Source organism: Carcharhinus amblyrhynchos, chromosome 26, assembly GCF_965287045.1.
Source record: "Carcharhinus amblyrhynchos chromosome 26, sCarAmb.v2.hapA, whole genome shotgun sequence".
NCBI lineage: Eukaryota > Metazoa > Chordata > Chondrichthyes > Carcharhiniformes > Carcharhinidae > Carcharhinus > Carcharhinus amblyrhynchos.
Genome location: NC_137349.1, coordinates 8,909,759 through 8,930,364, shown reverse-complemented (window position 1 = coordinate 8,930,364; position 20,606 = coordinate 8,909,759). Strand labels below are relative to the sequence as shown.

Here is a 20,606-nt window from a genome sequence, read left to right as displayed (position 1 = left end):
ATGGTAATCCCTAGTTTAATGATGAGGGGGATTTAGTAATGGTAAAGGACCAAAGGGAGACAGTTAGATTCTCTCTTGTTGGAGATAGTCATTGCCTGGGACCAACTATATAAATACTGTGGCTACAAGAACAGGTCAGAGGCTGGGAATCTTGTGGCGAGTAACTCATTTCTTGACTCCCCAAAGCCTGTCCACCAGCTACAAGGCACAAGTCAGGAGTGTGATGGAATAATCTCTGCTGTAAAGTGTTGGGTGTTGCTCTGTAGTCTTGTCAAGGTATTTGGAGTCTTAGTTAGCTAAAAAGCAAGTGATGGAATCATAGAATCCCTACAGTGCAGAAGGAGGCCATTCGAACCATCAAATTTGTCTATCTATATATTTATTATTTATGAATTACTCAAAACAGCAAAGATCCAAGCTAGGAACTGTGTGGCACCGATGTGTCTTGGTATTACTGGCCCAAGCCTGAACCTTGTCCAGGTCTTGCTGCATGGGCAGAATCTGAGTTGCAGATAACTAACTGAAATGTGCAATCATCAACGAACATCCCATGTTCGACCTTCTAATTGAAGGGCGGAAGAGAGTAAAGTGAGTGAACGGCTTCCTCCTGTCCTCGAGTGGCTAAGTACAATGAATGGTGGTCACAGGTTAAAGTAGTTGGTCGTATGCCTCTAATATTGGGAAGCTGCGTTACGTTGAAACGTAGAAGGGAGAATGACTTGTTGCACATTGTAGGAACTCAAGTTGTCTTGCATCCAACATTCTCAAACAAATTCTTCCCCAGTGATAATCAGCGTCTGTGTTTATCTGCCAGTCTGAACAGGGAAGTATTGACACAGAGATAATTCTTGCAATAGGAGGATGCAAAGGTTACACAAAACTCTTCCTGAGGTTGTGCTGATCCATATCTCTGAGCAGTTAGAGTCTGTATTCTCAAGACAAAACCCAAGAACAAATGGTTCAGCAGCTGAACAAATGTGCAAGAAATAGCAATATATTCACCAGAAGTGAATTTAAACCACAATAATCCTTGTGTCGATTGTATTTTATAGGGAATAGCAGTCATTCTCCCAATAAACCTATAAGTAGGACCCCCAGGAATTAAACCTCTGTACACACAATGATGAGAGGCCAGTGCACATGTAAATCTTCACCTACACAGGCTTGGAGACCCTTACGCAAATTTAACTGCCAAATTAGATGCAAAGATCATGTTATCACACTCGCCAAAAGCCAGAACCCTGTACACACATTAACAGCTACATTCATCTTCTCCCCCTTTTCATCTTATCTTCTGCCACTTTCCCTCTCAATCCTTTTTCTCCATCCCCCAATCTCCTGGCCCTGTGTCTAAATGGTCAGACATTTTCTCTGTGATATCAGTGAACTGGAAAGGCTTTCTCGCTAATAAGTTAATATCCACACATTATAAATGACCTTAAAGGATCTCTACCGGTGCAGAGGGTGGCACGGTGGCACAGTGGTTAGCACTACTGCCTCACAGCACTAGGGACCCGGGTTCAACTCCCAGCTTGGGTCACTGTCTGTGTGGAGTTTGCACATTCTCCCCGTGTCTGCATGGGTTTCCTCCGGGTGCTCCGGTTTCCTCCCACAGTCCGAAAGACGAGCTGGTTAGGTGCATTGGCCATGCTAAATTCTCCCTCAGTGTACCAGAACAGGCACCAAAGTGTGGTGACTAGGGGATTTTCACAATAACTTCCTTGCAGTGTTAATGTAAACCTACTTGTGACGCTAATAAATAAAAAAAAACTCCTTATCCTGGGAAGGCTGGAGTTGAAGTCTATGACGGCTGAGATTACTTCATACTTGGAACAACTGGGAGCTCCACGAACCATATCACAACTCTCCAGCTACAGGCTGTTTCATGAGTACACCTGGTGTACAGTATACATAAAGACCTGGCATTTATGTAGCACCTTTCATGGCCTTGAGATGTCCCAGTGCAATTTCCAATCAAGAAAGCCTTTTGAAGTGTAGTTACTGTTGCAATGCTAGAACTACAAACCCAGTTGGCACACAGCAAGATCCCACAAACAGCAATGTGGTATTGACAAAGTAATCTGTCAGTCTGTCATTTGAGGGCTAAATATTGCCCAGGACACTACGGAGAACTCTGCCGCTCATAAAATCATAGAATCCTAGTGCAGAAGGAGGCCATTTGATCCATCGAGCCTGCACTGTGGCCCATCCAGGCCCTATCCCCGCAACCACAAGTATATACCATTCTAATCCCTCTGACACTGAGGGGCAATTTAGCATGGCCAATCCACCTAACCCGCACATCTTTGAACTGTGGGAGGAAACTGGCGTACCCAGAGGAATCCCACGCAGACATGGGGAGAACATGCTGACTCCACATAGACAAACCGAGAATCGAAGTCGGGTCCCTGGTGCTGTGAGGCAGCAGTGTTGACCAATGTGCCACTGTGCCGCCATCATTGAAATAATGTCATGGGATCTCTCATTGTCGCCCAGAGGGTTAAACAACTCATCCCAAAGACAGTACCCTTGACAATGCATCATCACCCCCCCCGTGGAGTATTGGCTCGAATCACTGGAACAAGGCTGAACCCACAACTTTTGTGTCTCAGTGCTTGTCACAGCCACATATTTGGACTGGAACGCTAAAAGGCAAGTGTCAGCACATTCAGTGACGCAGCTCTCCCTGTTGAAAGGGCTCAGCCATTAGTTGTTGGCAGGGGCTGTGTTTCGATGTGTTGGGCTGGACCCAGTCTGATTACATTGTGGAAAATTCCTCTTCCAGATGCTGCAGCTGTTATCTCAATCCTGGGCCTTCAGAAACTGTCACAAAGGTTACGATGAGATTTTCCAGCCCTTCTTGCTGGTGAGATCTTCCAGTCCCGCCAAAGACCACTCCTCGCGGATTCCCGGCGAACCACACAAAATGCTGTATCGGTCGACGGGAATGGAAGATCCCACAGCAGCCAATGGCAAACCGTTTCTGTCGCTGGAAAACATGCCTTGGGGGAGGGGCTGGAAAAGTCAGAAGTCAAGAAGCCAATTTCTTAATGCAAAATAATTAAATGAACAGACATAAAACCCAACGACAGCTTACAACTACCTGCCTCATCTCTTCAAGATGCTGACTGCCAATAAGGTACAGCAGCCATCTTGCTACCTCATCCAATGGATTAAGCATAGAATCCCAACAGTGCAGAAGGGAGCCATTCGGCCCATCAATCCTGCACCAACAACAATGCCACTCAAGCCCCATCCCCATAGCCCCACATATTTATGTTATTAATCCCCCTGACACTAGGGGACAATTTACCATGGTCAATCCACCTAACCCGCACACTTTTGGACTGTGGGAGGAAATCAGAGGAAACCCATGCAGACATGGGGAGAATGTGCAAATTTCCCACAGACAGTGACCCGAGGCCAGGAATTAAACCCGGGTCCCTGGTGCAGTGCTAACCGCTGTGCCAAGGTGCCGCTCTCAAACTTTCCAACCCAATTACATTTTAAACAAACTGAAAATAAACTTTTTTAATTTGCTTGATAGAAAAAAAAATCTTTGACTTTGCAAAGTGATGAAAACTTTGGATAGAAATCCATAGAGGGTGTCTGTAAGCCCCTGAGATTCTCTTGGAGTGTACTCTGTAACTGCCAAAGATGAAAATCTCCCCTAAAGTCATTTCCTTCTGTATCTTTTGGCTTTACCCACGCTTAGTAATTTTCAACCTGACAGATTTGCTGTTTGGGACTTGGCACTTTGCAATGTACTGGTCCCAATTGCTTCCAATTTCACAATTAGACTGGTTCATGTTACAAAAAAATAATTTCTCCCTCCGTCGCTCCAGTTGTGGATAGAGGAAGGTGGGAGATGTCATCAGTTGGCCAGTAACACGCTGGCAACAATGGAAGCAAGGCTCAGCTCCTGGCATCGACCCGAAGGTTAATATTCCCCTAGTGGGACATTTGCTCTTTTGCTAATCGGTTGCTTAACAGGATCTGTCAAGTGGAAAATCTTCAGCCTGCAATATTAGACAGAGGCGATGGTGGGACAGCATTAGCCCAAGTAATTGCACAGGATTCTGATCTGACTGGGCGAGAGGGCTCCGACGCAATGGTAAAAGCTGAGCCCTGATCTGCTACTCTTTATATAGCTTTGCACAAAATTATCCCCAACACCTTCCTCGAACTTATCCCCACCAGGGCAACACTGACGGGCAATAATTGTTGGCCTCGACAATGAGGTTCACTTCCCCAAAACAACTAGAATAAGCAAGCTTTCTCACAGTGTACACCTGACATCAAATGAAGTAGGTGACTTATCCCCAGAACAAACTCTGTTCCTCCGTTATCAATTCCTTTCTCCTCCCAGGGCTCTGTCAGAGGCTGAACCAGATTGTTTGCGACCTTAGCTTCCAATCTGACCCTAAGCTGAGCTTCCGACCCCAATTCCACTCCAGCCCATTTCCCACCTTCACCCCACCTCAGTCCAACACTTGTAGAAAATCTCAAGATTCTTCAGATTTAAAATTTCCATCCTTGCATTCAAAACTCCCCTGTTCCTCCCTCCAACCTCACAACCACCCAGGCCATCCCCCAGCCCCACAAACTCCCATTCCCTCCCCCATCCCCACAACTAACCAGTCCGTCCTCCAGCCCCACAAACTCCCATTCCTTCCCCTAGCCCCACACTCTCCAAGAACACTCTGCATTTCCCCAACTCAGGCTTTTTTTTTTCATAGAAATTTACAGCACAGAAGGGGGGCCATTCAGCCCATCATGTCATAGAGTCATAAAATCTCTACAGTGCAGAAGGAGGCCATTCAGCCCATCAGCATCTATTCTCTGACACAGCATTTTACCCAGGCCCAATTCCTGTAACCCCATTAATCCCTGAAACCCCATTAATCCCCATAATTTGCACATCTTTGGACACTAAGGGACAATTTAGCATGGCCAATGCACCTAGTCTGCACATCTTTGGACAGTGGGGGGAAACCGGAGCACCTGGACGAAACCCACGCAGTCATGATGAGAATGTGCAAACTCCACACAGACTGTGACCCAAGGCTGGAACCCGGGTCCCTGGCACTGAGGCAGCAGTGCTAACCGCTGCGCCACCATCTCCACACCAGTCAACAAAGATCTGACTACACTAATCCCATTTCCAGCTCTTGGCCAAGAGCCCTGGAGATTACAGCAATCTGAGTGAATATCTAAACACTTCTTCAATGTTACGGGAGTTTCTGACTCAATCACTCTTTCAGACAATGAGTTCCAGACTCCCACCATCCTGTGGGTGAAAAGGTTTCTTCTCAACTCCTTTCTTAGCCTTCTATCTCATACTCTAAATCGATGCTCTCTGGTTATTGACATCTCAACTGGTGGCTTCTTAACCTCCCATTGCCAGACTATTGCTGGCAGTCCATTCAACTTGTTTTGTTCTACTCATTTTAACCCTATAATTGTAGGTCTGGCTACCTCTCTCTCCCACTTTTTAAGCTCCTCCTTCAAGCCTACCTCTTTAGGGTGGCAGAGTGGCACAGTGGTTAGCATAGTTGCCTCACAGTGCCAGGGACCTGGGTTCAATTCTGGCATTTGGTGACTGTCTATGTGGACATGATGTGGAGTTGCCCGCGTTGGACCGGGGTGGGCACAGTAAGAAGTCGCACAACACCAGGTTAAAGCACGAGCTTTTGGAGTGCTGCAACGCTCTGAAAGTTCATGCTGCCAAATAAAACTTTTGGACCTTCGCCCAGGTGTTGTAGGACTAGTTACTGTGTCTGAGTGGAGTTTGCACATTCAGCTCGTGTCTGTGTGGGTATCCTTACACAGTCCAAAGATGTGTGGGTTAGGTGAATTGGCCATGCTAAGTTGACCCTTAGTGTCATGGGGGTTAGTCGGGTAAAAGCGTGAGGTTACAGGAAGAGGGCCTGGACGGGATTGTAGTTGATGGGCCGAATAACCTCCTTCTGCATTGTAGGGATTCTACGTTTCTTTTTCAAACTTTTAGTCACTTGTCCTATTAATGTTTCCTACTTTTCAACAGTGACTACAGTTCTAGAGTACTTCATTAGCTGCAAAAGATACGCTGTGATCATGCAAAGTGCTATATAAATGCAAATTTGTTTCTTTGGTTCATTGTCAAATTATATCCGATCACTTTCCTGTGATGCACCTTGGGATCTTTTCCAAAGCTAACAGGCTGAAATAAGTGCAAGTTGTCCTGTAAAGTTTTCATGTTGATTAGTTTTAGCTTTTTGGTTGTTATTGAAGACTGGAAGGGGAATGAAAAGGGTGGCGCGGTGGTTAGCACTGCTGCCTCACAGCACCAGGGACCTGGGTTCGATTCCCAGCTTGGGTCACTGTCTGTGTGGAGTCTGCACATTCTCCCACGTGTCTGCGTGGGTTTCCTCCGGGTGATCCGGTTTCCTCCCACAGTCCGAAAAATGTGCTGCTAAGGTTGACTGGCCGTGCTAAATTGCCCCTTAGTGTCAGAGTATCAGCAGGGTAAATATGTGGGGTTATGGGAATAGGGTCTGGGTTGGATTGTGGTCGGTGCAGACTCGATGGGCTGAACGGCCTTCTTCTGCACTGGAGAAGATCTATGGATTCTATATATCCAAGTCATAAATATGTCCATATCATCACAGCCAATGGTCTGGTGTTCAATAAGAGTTACCTTCTTCTGGTGTCTCCAAGTAGTGTAGGAGATAAAGGTCCTTCCCAGCTGTGTCTTCTGGAGCTGGACATGGACCTGATTAACATGGGGAATGAATCTTGATCTTCGCTGTCTGTTGCATTCTCAAGATCAGATGCACTGTTATTCGGATCATCTCCTGCTCCGTCCATTGAATCACACCCACCAGCGTCCTGCGACAGGGGAACCGCGCTGGTTTCCGTAGTTCCTTGCAAGGGACAGCAGGCTACAGACCGAGCGAGAACATTACTTTTCCCAGTGTCGCTGCGCTGCTTGGAGCAGGAGGAAATAGAGTCTGCTCTGCCGATATCTTCTGAGCTGCTAGTAATCGGATAGCGAGGAAGTTCCCCAAAGGGCAGTGACAATTCCAAGGAGGGAATGTCCTCCAGGCTGCTGGTGGCGTCGGTCACTGTGTCATCGTAATCCAGGAAGAGATCATCCTGCAGGTAAATCATTCAAAGAAACAAAAATCAGAATTTATAGAGTCAGCGATTTACAGCATGGAAACAGGCCCTTCAGCCCAACTTGTCCATGCCGCCCAGTTTTTACCACCAAGCTAATCTCAATTTCGCCTGTAACCTTCGATAGCCATCTTACCCATGTAACCGTCTAAACACTTTTTAAATGATAAAATTGTACCTGCCTCTGGCAGCTTGTTGGAAGTCTCACAACTTCTTACTGTGTTTACCCCAGTCCAACGCCGGCATCTCTACATCATGACTACCATCGACATTCTGGCAGCTTGTACCAGACACTCACCACCCTCTGTGTGAAAAAATTGCCCCTCTGAATCCTTTTGTATCTCTCCCCTCTCATCTTAAACCTATGTCCTCTATTTTTAGACTCCCCTACCACTGGGAAAAGATATTGACTATCTAGCTGATCTGTGCCCCTCATTATTTTATAGATCTTTATAAGATCACCCCTCAGCCTCTTGCGCTTCAAAGAAAAAAATCCCTGTCTATCCAGCCTCTCCTTATAACTCAATCCATCAAGTCCCAGCTTCATCCTCGTAAATCTTTTCTGCACTCTTTCTAGCTTAACAATATCCATTCCCTAATAGGGTGACCAGAATTGTACTACAGTATTCTAAATGTGGCCTTACCAATGTCTTGCACAACTTCAAAAGACATCCCAACTCTTGTATTCAATGTTCTGACCAATGAAACCAAGCATGCCAAGTGCCTTCTTCACCACTCTGTCCATCTGTGACTCCACTTTCAGACAGCTATGAACCTGTACCCCTAGCTCTCTTTGTTCTATAATTCTCCCCAACACCCTACCATTAACTGAATAGGTCCTGCCCTGGTTCGATCTACCAAAATGCATCACCTCGCATTTATCTAAATTAAACTCTATCTGCCATTTGTCAGCCCACTGGACCAATTGATCAAGATCCCTTTGCAATCCTAGATAACCTTCTTCACTGTCCACTATGCCACCCACCTTGGTGTCATCTGCAAACTTACTAACCATGCCTCCTAAATTCTCATCCAAATCATTAATATAAATGTCAAATAACAGTGGACCCAGCACTGATCCCTTCAGCACACCGCTGGTCACAGGCCTCCAGTTTGAAAAACAACCCTCTACAACCACCCTCTGGCTTCTGTCACCAAGCCAATTTTGTATCGATTTGGCTACCTCACTCTGGATCCCGTGAGATTTAACCTTATGCAACAACCTACCAGGCGGTACCTTGTCAAAGGCCTTGCTAAAGTCCATGTGGACTACTTCAACTGCACTGCCCTCGTCTACCTTTTTGGTTACCTCTTCATAAAACTCAAATTCATGAGACATGATTTTCCACTCACAAAGCCAGGAAACGTAACAATTGACAAATGGTGCAGCTCTGAGACAGCAGGTTGTGGTTTCAAGGACATAAGCAAGTATTCAAAGTCAGTGCAGTACCAAGTGACAGAATCTTTAGAAAATGAGATACCAATGCCAGGTGAACAAAACCGGGCGGCACAGTGGTTAATACTGCTGTCTCACAGTGCCAGGGATCCGGGTTCAATTGCAGCCTTGGGAGCCTGTCTGTGTGGAGTTTGCGCATTCTCCTCGTGTCTGCATAGGTTTACTTGGGGTGCTCCAGTTTATTCCCACAGTCTAAAGACATGCAGGTTAGGTGGATTGGCCGTGCTAAATTGCCGCTTTGTGTAGGTTAGGTGGACTAGCCTTGGTAAATGTGTGAGGTTACAGGAATACAGTAGGGAAGAAGGGGAAGGGTCTGGGTAAGACACTCGGTCAGAGGGTTGGTGCAGACTCGATGGGCTGAATGGCCTCCTGCTGCACTGTATGGATTCAAAAAAAGAACAAATGGAAAACCTGTTACTTTCAATTATCCGGTTGAACCAAAGAAAGATCATGGCACAGAAAGAAGCCCCTCATGTCTACACCGGCCAAGAAAGAGAAAAGATAATAAACTAGCTGTTCACTTTAACCCCACTTTCCAGCAGCTGGTACAGCCTTGTAGGTTCCAACACTTCAGGTGTAAGAACCAGGTAATTTTTAGTTGAATTGAGTGTTTCATCCTCAACCTCCAACTTAGGCAACGAATTCCAGATGCCATCATCCTCTGGGTGAAAATACCTTTTCTCATGTCATGGGACTCTCTACAGTGCAGAAGGTAGCCATCCAGCCCATCAAGTTGCCACCGACTCTCTAACAGACCATCTGTCCACTTTAATCCTTCTACTAATCATCTTAACTCTATGCCCCTCCCCCAGTAATTGACCCCTCAGTTAGGGGAAACAAGTCTTTATTGTCTACCCTGTCCAGGCCCCTCATAATTTTGGAAACTCAATTGTGTCAATCCTCAACCTCCTCTGCTCGAAGGAAAACAACCCAGCGTATCTCCAGTCATTGTCAGAAGTGCTCTACGATTGCAAAACTTTCTTTTCTTTCTTTTACAGGGATTGTTTTCCAATATAGAGGAGGAACTATTCGCCTTCACTCTGCCTTAAGTTATTTTTCCAAGATGGCGCCAGAGCGAGGCGACTTCTTACAAACTACGCCCAGCATTCCTTCTAATTCTATCTTTTACTCTCATTCTCTGCGTCTAAAACTTCATTCTAACTCTTTTAAACTCTCAAATTCTAATTCAATCTAATTCAATCTCTTCACTAAGTTGATCTTTCTCTACACCTTAGCTAACTCTACATTCTGCACTCTCTCCTTGCCTTCTCTATGAACGGTATGCTTTGTCTGTATAGCACAAGAAACAATACTTTTCACTGTATACTAATACACATGTCAATAATAAATCAAATCAAGTAAGCAGCGGGCAACGCTTACCACAGCACCCAACAAAAACCTTTCCTCACCAGATATTGTTCAGCATCCCCCAGTCCGTTTACATGTGAAGGTGGGAGGGACATGGGGAGAGGGATGGTGCCACAGCCTCAAACCTTAAAACATACCCCAGCACTTTGGGACAGATGGCAGCAGAGCGGTAATGTAATCTGGAGACAAAGGCTAATGCTCTGGGGACACGGTTCGAATCCCACCATGGCAGACTGTGGAATTTAAACTCAATAAAAAACTGGAATTAACAAAGTCTAACGATGGCCATGAAACCATTATTGTAAAAACCCATCTGGTTCACTAATGCCCTTCAGGAAAGGAAATCTGTCATCCTTACCTGATCTGGCCTATATGTGACTCCAGAGTCACAGCAATGTGGTTGACCATTACTTGCCTCTGAAATGGTTGAGTGAGGCACTCAATTGGCTACAACAATAACAGTAAGGACTGAAACCAGACAGGCCACCCTGTGTCGACCTAGGCACTGGAAATAACCATGGCAAACCCAGCCCTATCAACATTGCAAAGTCCTCCTTACTAACATCAAGGGACTTGTGCCAAAATTGGGAGATCAGTCCCACAGACTAGTCAAACAACAGTCTGACATAATCATACACACGGAATCATACCTTACAATGTCCCAGACACCACGATCATCATCCCAGGGTAGGACCCATCCCACAGGCAGGTCAAATCCAGCAAAGGTGGTGGGTGGCATAATGGCATACAATCGAGATAGAGTTACCCTGGGAGTCCTCAACACCAACACTGGACCCCATGAAGTCAACAAAGATCTGACTACACTAATCCCATTTCCAGCTCTTGGCCTATAGCCCTGGAGATTCCAGCAATCTAAGTGAATGTCTAAATACTTCTTCAATGTTACGAGAGTTTCTGACTCAATCACTCTTTCAGACAGTGAGTTCCAGACTCCCACCATCCTGTAGGTGAAAAGGTTTCTTGTCAACTCCTCTCTGAGCCTTCTATCTCGTACTCTAAATCGATTCCCTCTAGTTACTGACCCCTCGACTGGTGGCTTCTTAACCTCCCATTGCCAGACTATTGCTGGCTGTCCATTCAACTTGTTTTGTTCAATTCATTTTAACCCTAAAAATGTCAGTCTCTCTACCTCTCTCCCCACCTTTTAAAGCTCGTCCTTCAAGCCTGCCTCTTTAGAGCAGCACGGTGGCACAGTGGTTAGCACAGTTGCCACACAGTGCTAGGGGCCTGGGTTTCAAATCCCAGCTTGGGTCACTGTCTGTGTGGAGTCTGCACATTCTCCCTGTGTCTGTGTGGGTTTCCTCTAGATGCTCTGGTTTCCTCCCACACTACAAAGATGTGCAGGTTAGGTGGATTGACCATGCTAAATTGACCCTAGTGTCGTGGGAGTTAACAGGATAAATATGTGGGGTTACGGGAAAAGGGCCTGGGTGGGATTGTGGTCGATTGGCCAAATAACCTCCTTCTGCACAGTAAGGATTCTATAATTCTTTCAAGCTTTAATTAGCTGTCCTAATGTCTCCTATTAATGTTTCCTACTTTACAAGAGTGACTACACTTCTAGAGAATTTCATTAGCTGCAATGCAAAGTGCAATATAAATGCAAATTTGAAGAGTTTGGCATACAGTCAGGAGAGAGTTACCCTGGGGGTCGTCAACATCAACCCTGGACCCCATGAAGTCTCATGGTACCAGGTCAAACATGGACATGGAAACTGCCTGTTGATTACTACATACCGCCCCCTTCAGTTGATGGATCAGTACTCCTCCAGGTTGGACACCGCGTGGAGGAAGCACTGAAGGTGGCAAGGGCATACAATGCATTCTGGGTAAGGGACTTCAATGTCCATCACCAAGAGGTGCTCGGTGATACCACCACAGACTGAGCTGGCCACGTTCTAAAGGAGACAGCTGCTAAACTGGGGCTGCAGTAAGTGGTGAGGGAACCAACAAAGGGAAGAATATCCTGGACCTCAAACTCAGTAGCCTGGCCTGCCGCAGATGCATCTGCTTGTGACAGTGTTGGCAGGGAAACCACAACCCAGTCCTTGAGGAGACAAAGTCCCATCTTCACATTGACGATACTCTTCATCCTGTTGTGTGGCACTATCAGCGTGCTAAAAAGGATAGACTTCAAATTGATTCAGCAACTCAAAACTGGGCATCCATCAGGGGCTGTGGACCATTAGTAGCAGTGGAACTGTACTCAACCTCAGCTTGCAGCCACTTGGCCTAGCATAAACCCCATGACAATGGTTTCATGGTCATCATCAGACTTTTTAATTTCAGATTTGTTATTGAAATTAAATTTCACCGTCTGCCATGGTGGGATTTGAATTCAGATCCACCAGAATATTACCCTGGGACACAGGATTACCAGTCCAGTGACAATACCATAACACCACCGCCTCCCCAAATCTTGCTGTCATATCCCACAAAACGAGGCCATTCAGACCTAGATGCATATTTAGTTTTTGAAAGTGATTAAGATTCTGTTATTTCTGTTTTGGTAATGAATGTTCCTTGTGTTTATCTGAACAGCATTTCAGTTGAACTTTCCTTTAATTAAAATGTTGCTGGTTTAGTTAAAGTTCCTGTTTGGTCAAAAATAAAATAACTTATTAATAATTCTCTTAAAGCGAGTGTCAGGTCTTTATGTTGATAATCCTCTAAATGTTAATGTAGAACAGAGGAGAAGGGCTTTGTGATCACAACTGGCAGCCACATATCTTTTGTCTCCAGCAGCTGAGCTGAGAGTTAGAAGACTGCACAATCTAATAGTTGTATAAAACACATGTCGACCATTTACAGCATGTCAGAGAGAAAGAACGAACATCTGCATTTCATTTTTTATCAATCTTACATCCAATCTCAACGTTAGATACAGGAACCAATAACAATAGTAAAAACTGCCCTTAGCTTAGATATTCAATTCTCCAATTTCTTTCTTATGACGATGTTGAAATACATATTTATAAATACATGTTTCAGTTCTATTGTGGAAAAGTGCCTTTTTTGTGCAGGATTAAATAAACCTGGATGGAGAACAAAAATAATCACTCTAGTTCTGTTCCTGGCCTGGCCCAGATCCCGGACAATGCAGGAACTGTGTTTCTGAACAAGCCGTATTTGTTGGCAGCTCGCACTGTCTTTCCCTTTTCATAACAATTTGCCACATGCAAACGTGGATAGTTCCTTGGAGAGTAGCCCAGGGTGGATGGGGCTGCCCCCTGGGAGCAAGTTTACAATACACCAGTGCTCTCCCCAAACCCCTCGCAAATAGGGAAACCTCTTGTATCACAGGAAGATGAGAAGAGGGGCTGGCACAATGGCACAGTGGTTAGCACTGCTGCCTCATAGCACCAGGAGCCTGGGTTCAATTCCCGGCTTGGGTCACAGTCTGCGCAGAGTTTGCACATTCTCCCCGTGTCTGCGTGGGTTTCCTCCGGGTGCTCTAGTTTCCTCTCACCCTCCAAAGATGTGTGGGTTAGGTGGATTGGCCATGCTAAATTGCCCCTTAGTGTCAGGGAGACTAGCTAGGATAAATGCATAGGGTTATGGGGATAGAGCCTGGATGGGATTGTGGTCAGTGCAGACTCGATGGGCTGAATGATCTCCTTCTGCACTGTATGATTCTATAAGGCCATTCAGGCCCTCAAGCCTGTTCTGGCATTTGTTTAGGCCATAAAACTCCATTTTACCTGCTGTGCTTCTTGGTGTCATCCCTAAAGTTATGCTCCTCTGCCCAACACCAAACACACTGCCTCCACCCCTTGATTCTGGGCTCCTCTCACCACCAGAGATATTAGTTTCTCTTTAACCTCTTCAATCGTCTCAACCACAGAGAATTCTATTCCTCAATTTGCCAATAGGGCCCGCTATTTCACTGTAGATAATATCAAACCAACCACAAGGGGGTTGAATCTACTGGTCCTTCCTGCTGGTGGGATCTTCCAGTCCCGCCGAAGGTAATTTCCCCTCACCTCCCCGCGCATTCTCCGACAGCGAGATGGGCGAGCCATCAAAAAAGGTGTCGACACCGGTGGGACCGGGAGATCTCTTTGACGACAAATGGCGAACTGCCTCCGCCACTGGGAAACACGCCGCAGGGGAGCTGGAAAATTCCACCCAGGAAGCCAAATTTTCCTGTCCCGCCCACCACGGGAATTTTCCCTTCCTGCCTACCACGGCCCACCACAGCAGGCAGTGTGGGTGGGGGGGGTGGGGACCATGCAAATGTTCATTGACCTCAGGTAGGATTTTCCAGTTATGGGGCGAGCGCGTCCAGAAAATCCCACCCAAGAACTTTGAGAAGAGGTTGTGTAGAATCAACACATAGTCCCTAGAACTTAGTAAAACCCCTTTAAGGTGTGTGACGTCCTTAGTGGCTGGTTGGATGCTTCCCCAGTCGGGAGATTCTAGAACTACAGATCCCAATCTCAGACTGGGAATCTGTGGAATTCTCTACCACAGAGAGATGTGGACGCTCAGTTCAACACTGAGCTTAGGCCATAAGACCATAAGATATAGGAGCAGAATTAGACCATTCAGTCCATCGAGTCTGCTTCACTATTTAATCATGGCAGATATGATTCTCATCCCCATTCTCCTGTCTTCTCCCCATAACCCTTGATCTCCTTATTGACCAAGAACCGATCTATCGCTATCTTAAAGTCACTCAATGACCCGGCTTCCACAGCCTTCTGCGGCAAAGAGTTCCACAGATTCACCACCCTCTGGCTGAAAAAATTCCTCCTCATCTCTGTTTTATCCCTTCGCTCTGAGCTTGTGCCCTTGATTTCTAGTCTCTCCCACTAGTGGAAACATCTTCTCCACATCCATCTATCTAGGCCTCTCAGCTTGACAGATTTTTGAATGCTAAGTGAGAAAAGGAATCATAGAATTCCTACAGTGCAGAAGGAGGCCATTCAGCCCATCGAGCCTCCTCCAACAACATGGGGATAGCGCAGAGAAAGGTAAAGTTAAATTTATTAATCACTAGCAAGGCTTACATTAACACTGCAATGAAGTTATTGTGAAATTCCCCAAGTTGCCCACAGTCCAGCACCTCTCCAGGTCAATGCACCAAACCAGCATTTCAGAATGGGGGAAGGAACTGGAGCACCCAGAGAAAACCCATGCAGATATGGGGAGAATGTGCAGTCTCCACACAGACAGTGACCCAAGCCGGGAATCAAACCTGGATCTCTGGCGCTGTGAAGCCACAGTGCTTCTACTGGGTCACTGTGCTGCCCAGTTGGAGTGGAAGTGGTGTTAAAGGTGGAGACGAAGCTGGAGTTAAGTTGGGCGACCAGTTATAATCTCATCGAATGGCAGCGCAGGCTCTCGCTCCTCTTTTTATTTTCTTTTGTTCAACGTGGGCGACTGAATTCTGTTTGTCGACACTGGCCCAAATATTCTTCACCTAGACTTGTTCCTTCCTGTCCATGTACAACTCCCTTAAGTGGTGGCTCAATAAATACTGTGCAGAATGGTATGTGCTAGCCCCGACTCAGTGGCTGACACTCTCAGCTCAGAGTCACAATATCGTGGGGACAAGTCCCACTCCAGAATCAGGGGCACAAAATTCAGACTAACACTGCCAGTGTAGTACCGAGGGAGTGCTGCACTGTCCAAAGTGTCATCGCTTGAATGGAATGTTAAACCAAGACCCCATCTCCATTCCCAAGCGGATGTAAAAATTCCCCCATTACTGAAGCAGAACGGGAGAGTTGGTATCCCAGTCAATACTCATTCCTCGATCAACATTATTAAGCGGATTGCTCTTTCCTGAGAGTTTTCTGTGTGAAACCTGGCTGCTTCAATTCTGACATTGCAGCATGAACTATACTCCAGAAGTAAAGCGCTTTGGGACAATGATGGCACAGTGGCATGGTGACACAGTGGTTAGCGCTGCTGCCGCACAGCACCAAGGACTCGGGTTCGATTCCCACCTTGGATCATGCCTGTGTGGAGTTTGCATGTTCTCTCTATGTCTGTATCTGTTTCCTCCAGGTGCTCCGGTTTCTCCCCAAAGTCAAAGATGTGCAGGTTAAAGAAATTGGCCATGCTGAATTGCCCCTTAGTATTCAAAGATGTGCAGGTTAGGTGGATTGGCCGTGCTAAATTACCCTTTAGTATCCAAAGATGTATGGGTTAGATTGATTGGGCATGCTAAATTGCCCTTCGTATTCAAAGATGTGTAGGTTATGTGGATTAGCCATGCTAAATCGCCCCTCGATCAGTGTAGGTTAGGTCAATTGGCCGTGCTAAATTGTTCCTTAGTATCCAAAGATGTATAGGTTAGCTTGATTGAGCATGCTAAACTGTCCCTTAGTACCCAAAGATGTGTTGGTTAGGTGAATTGGCAATGCTAAATTGCCCATTAATATTCAAAAATGTGCAGGTTTGGTGGATTGGTCATGTTAAATTGCCCCTCAATCACCCGAGATGTGTAGGTTAGGTGAATTAGCTATGATATGTATATGTATAAATATGTGGGGTTAAAAAAGTAGGGCTATGGAGCGGGACTGGGTAATGTCAGAGAGTCGGTGCAGACTCTATGGGCTGAATGGACTTGCTGCACTGTAGGGATTCTATGATGATATTGTGGCATAGAAATGCTCATTGTATCTTTCTCTGCCACTCCAGATATAGTTGGTAAACAAGGGATTTTGTAAGATTTGCATTACTAAGTGTTTGGACGTGATTAATTGGGTGTTACTTGCCTTGCCTCCAGCCATTCTGTTGAAGTACATCTCCTCGACCTCACTCAGCGAGTTTGACCGATTATCAACATTCACACAAGCTGGGAGGGACCGCTCCTCCGCTCGGGGAAACTCGTGCGGGCATTGCTTACATTCTGCAGAAAGAGAGTTAAAAAAGATTGCGATAATATAAAGCACATGAAATCTTGGCATTGATGGATGTGGAAGAGAGTTTATTTACGCAATGTTTTGCTCTTGGTCTGGAAATGCATTGCCTGAAAATGGTGGTGGGAACAGATTCAACAGCAGCTTGGAAATGGGGAATGGGTAAGTATTTGAAAGGAGCCGGTGCAGACTCGATGGGCTGAACGGTCTCCTCCTGTGCATTACTATTCTGCGATTATGTGAAGAGGGAAATTTTCAGACAAAGAGTGACAAGGAGGGTCTAACCGGAGAGCTTTTTCAAAGAGCTGGCATCAGCGTGATGGGCTAAATGGCCTCCTTTGTGTTGTATAATTCCATCATTTGCTACATTGTCACACAAATAATCTCAACTGGAAAATTAATCCTTAATCCAGGAAGTAACATGGTCACTGTGCCTATGGAACTCTCCAAAAGAGACAATCAGTTAGTCACATCTCCCCAGCCCTTTCCCCATAATCCTGCACGTTTTTTAAAAATCTCTCATGGTCTTTGTTTCCTTCACCTTCCAGAAAGCCTATATTGAAGCTGCCTCCACCACACTCTCAGGCAGTGCATTCCCGATCTTAACCACTCACTGAATGCAAAAAGTTCCTCCTCATGTCGTCATTTCTTCTTTTACCAATTGCCTTAAACCTGTGTCCTCTGCTTCCTGACCCTGCTACCATTGGGAACAGTCTCTGAGAATCATATCAGCCATGATTGAACAGTGGAGCAGATTCGAAGGGCTAAATGGCCTAATTCTACTCCTGTCTTATGGTCTATGTCTACCTCCTCTGTCTCACCCATTTGTGATTTTGAACACCTCCATCAAATCTCTGCTCAACTTTCCCTCCTCTCTCAAAAACAGTCTGAATTCCTCTGATCCATCCATGTAATAGGAAGCCGCTCATTCCCGGAACCAATATGGTGTAACCATCACTGAATCCCCCACTGTCAAGATCCTGGGGGTTACCATTGACCAGAAACTCAACTGGACTCACCATGTAAACACAGTGGCTACAAGAGTAGGTTAGAGTTTAAGAATACTGCGGTAACTCACCTCCTGACTCCCCAAAGTCTGTCCATTATCTACAAGGCACAAGTCAGGAATGTGATGGAATAATACCCACTTGCCCGGATGGGTGCAGCTCCAACAAAACTCAAGAAGCTTGACATCATCCAGGACATGGCAGCGTGCCTGATTGGCACATCTGCAGAACATCAAACTCTCCATCACTGACGCTCAGTAGCAGCAGTGTGTACTATCTACAAGATGCACTGCAGCAATTCACCAAAGATCCTTTGACAGCACCTTCCAAACCCATGACCACTTCCATCTAGAAGGACAAGGGCAGCAGGTACATGGGAACACTATCACCTGCAAGTTCCCCTCCAAGCCACCCACCATGCTGACTTGGAAAAATATTACTGTTCCTTTGCAGTCTCTGGGTCAAAATCCTGGAATTCCCTCCCTAACAGCAATTGTGGGTCAACCCACAGAACATGAACTGCAGCGATTCAAGAAGGCAGCTCACCACCACCTTCTCAAGGGCAACTAGGGATGGGCAATAAATGCTGGCCAGCCAGCGACACCCATGTCCCACGAATGAATAAAAATAAATAAGTACTGCTTTGTCGCACCCTGGTTAATGCCTTCACATCCCTCCAAAAGTGCGATGCTCTTAATTTAAACACAAGACCACAGTTGAGGGCAAACCAGTATTTTTTATAAAGGATCATCACATCTTCCTTGCTTTTGTATCTCTAATATAAAACTCAGCTTCATTTTCTGGACTTGCCATGTCTCTTTTAGTGATGTGTCCACATATAACTCCTGGTACTTCCAACCCCGGCTCCTTTCCTCTTCCTCCCATCACTTCAGCATTTCCCTAAGCTAAATATCATCTGACAATAACTAGCCTTCTTTGAAACAATGTCTTCAGATCATATATCTGAGAGTTAAGGCTGAACTTTGTGTTCACATCTCATCCAAAAGACAACAGTACCAACAATGCAGCCTGCCCTCAGTACTGCACTGGAGGGTCAGCCTAAATTTTGTGCTCGATGCTCTCAGCTGGGATTGGGAGCCACGATCTTCTGCATCATGGTGAAAGGATTCTCCCTCAGGACAGCAGCCCCCACCCAGAGCCCTTAGGGTCTTGACAAGAGTTTGAAAGCAATCGATGGCTTGTACAACGCATGATCCAATTTCCTTCAAATGTTTAAGGTGGTGAATGGGGCTCCAATCAAGCGGGCAGCTACTGTGGATGGTGTCGGGCTTTTTGATTGTTTTCGAAGTTGCATTCATCCAGACAAATTGAAGTGTTCCATCATATTCCTGACTTGTCAATCTACAAGGCTTTGCAGAGTCAGGAATTGAGTTATTCTCTGCAGAATTCCTAACTTCTGACCTGCTTTTGTCTTCACAGTATATCTACGGCTGGCTCAGTTCAGTTTCTAGTCAATGGTAACCCCCAGAATGTTGATAGGGGGTTGTAGGACTATTCCTGTGCCTTTTTCTGATGTCCTACGGTCCTGTAGAATGAAGCGAAGAATCAGGGTGAGAACTTTCATAGTTTTGAGGTTCTGACGTAAGGTTTTAGGGTTGAATGATGGGTTTTGAGTTCGCCTCAGTGATATACTTGATATAAAGTAGGTCTGAAGTAGAAATGGTCGAGAGCTCCAAGATTTTAGATGTTCGGATCACCAACAAATTGTCTGGTCCCTCCATCCTGACGATATAGTTAAGAAAGCCCACCAATGCCTTTACTTTCTCAGGGCACTAAAGAAATTTGGTATGCCCGCTACAATTCTCACCACCTTCCACTGTAGAAGGCATTCTTTCTGGTTGTATCACAACTTGGTATGGCTCCTGCTCTGCCCAAGACCACAAGCAAGTACTAAGGGTCATGAATGAAGCTCAGTCCATCACGCAAACCAGCCTCATATCCATTGACACTGTCTACACTTCCCGCCATCTCAGAAAAGACCCCCCACACCCCGGGCATTCTCTCTTCCATCTTCTTCCACCGGAAAAAAGATACAAAAGTCTGAGGCCACGTACCAACCGACTCAAGAACAGCTTCTTCCCTGCTGCTGTCAGACTTTTGATTGGACCGACCTTGCATTGAGTTGATCTTTCTCTACACCCTAGCTATGACTGTAACACTACATTCTGCACCTTTCCTTCCCTATGAACAGTATGCTTTGTCTGCATAGCGCACAAGAAACAATATTTTACACTGTATGTTAATACATGTGACAATAATAAATCAAATAAAGCGTTGGCAGAATTCCCATTGAGTCCCGGGAAGCTTTCAAGAAGTGCTCTTTCCAAATTTAGAAAACCAGCAGTCATCGCCTGTGAGAAACACTGAGCACCATGTGTGAGGGCAGCTGTCTTTGTGGTCTGCAGCTGTGTCGCATGTCCATGAGCACATGTTGTTGCGTGTGTGTGTATGTGGGTGTGTGCGCGTGTTTCCTCATCTGTTGTTTCTCTTCACTTCCAGACTGACTAGTCCAACACTCTCCTGACTACTCCCCCACAATCTCTAACACCCTCCATAAATGTGCACTGAGCCAAAGTTCTACTGCCCATGCCCTGACTCACACCTGCTTATCCAACACCCCTGTATTCACTGAGCAACACTGGCGCCTGGTTAAGCAACAATCAAAACGCTGACTTTAAAAATATCCATCCTTCTTTTCAGATC

At 45.8% G+C, this 20,606-nt stretch overlaps 1 protein-coding gene across 1 annotated transcript in view; it reads right to left on the bottom strand.

The window, feature by feature from the left end:
• arhgef18b (rho/rac guanine nucleotide exchange factor (GEF) 18b) overlaps nucleotides 1-20,606 on the bottom strand; it is a 215,342-nt gene that overhangs the window by 139,762 nt on the left and 54,974 nt on the right. Inside the window, exons 2-3 of the mRNA XM_080212859.1 lie at nucleotides 16,732-16,865; nucleotides 6,680-7,137 (exon numbers count right to left, since the gene is read on the bottom strand). Of these exons, the coding sequence (XP_080068985.1) occupies nucleotides 6,680-7,137; nucleotides 16,732-16,865 (592 nt within the window). The remainder of the gene's footprint in view (nucleotides 1-6,679; nucleotides 7,138-16,731; nucleotides 16,866-20,606) is intronic.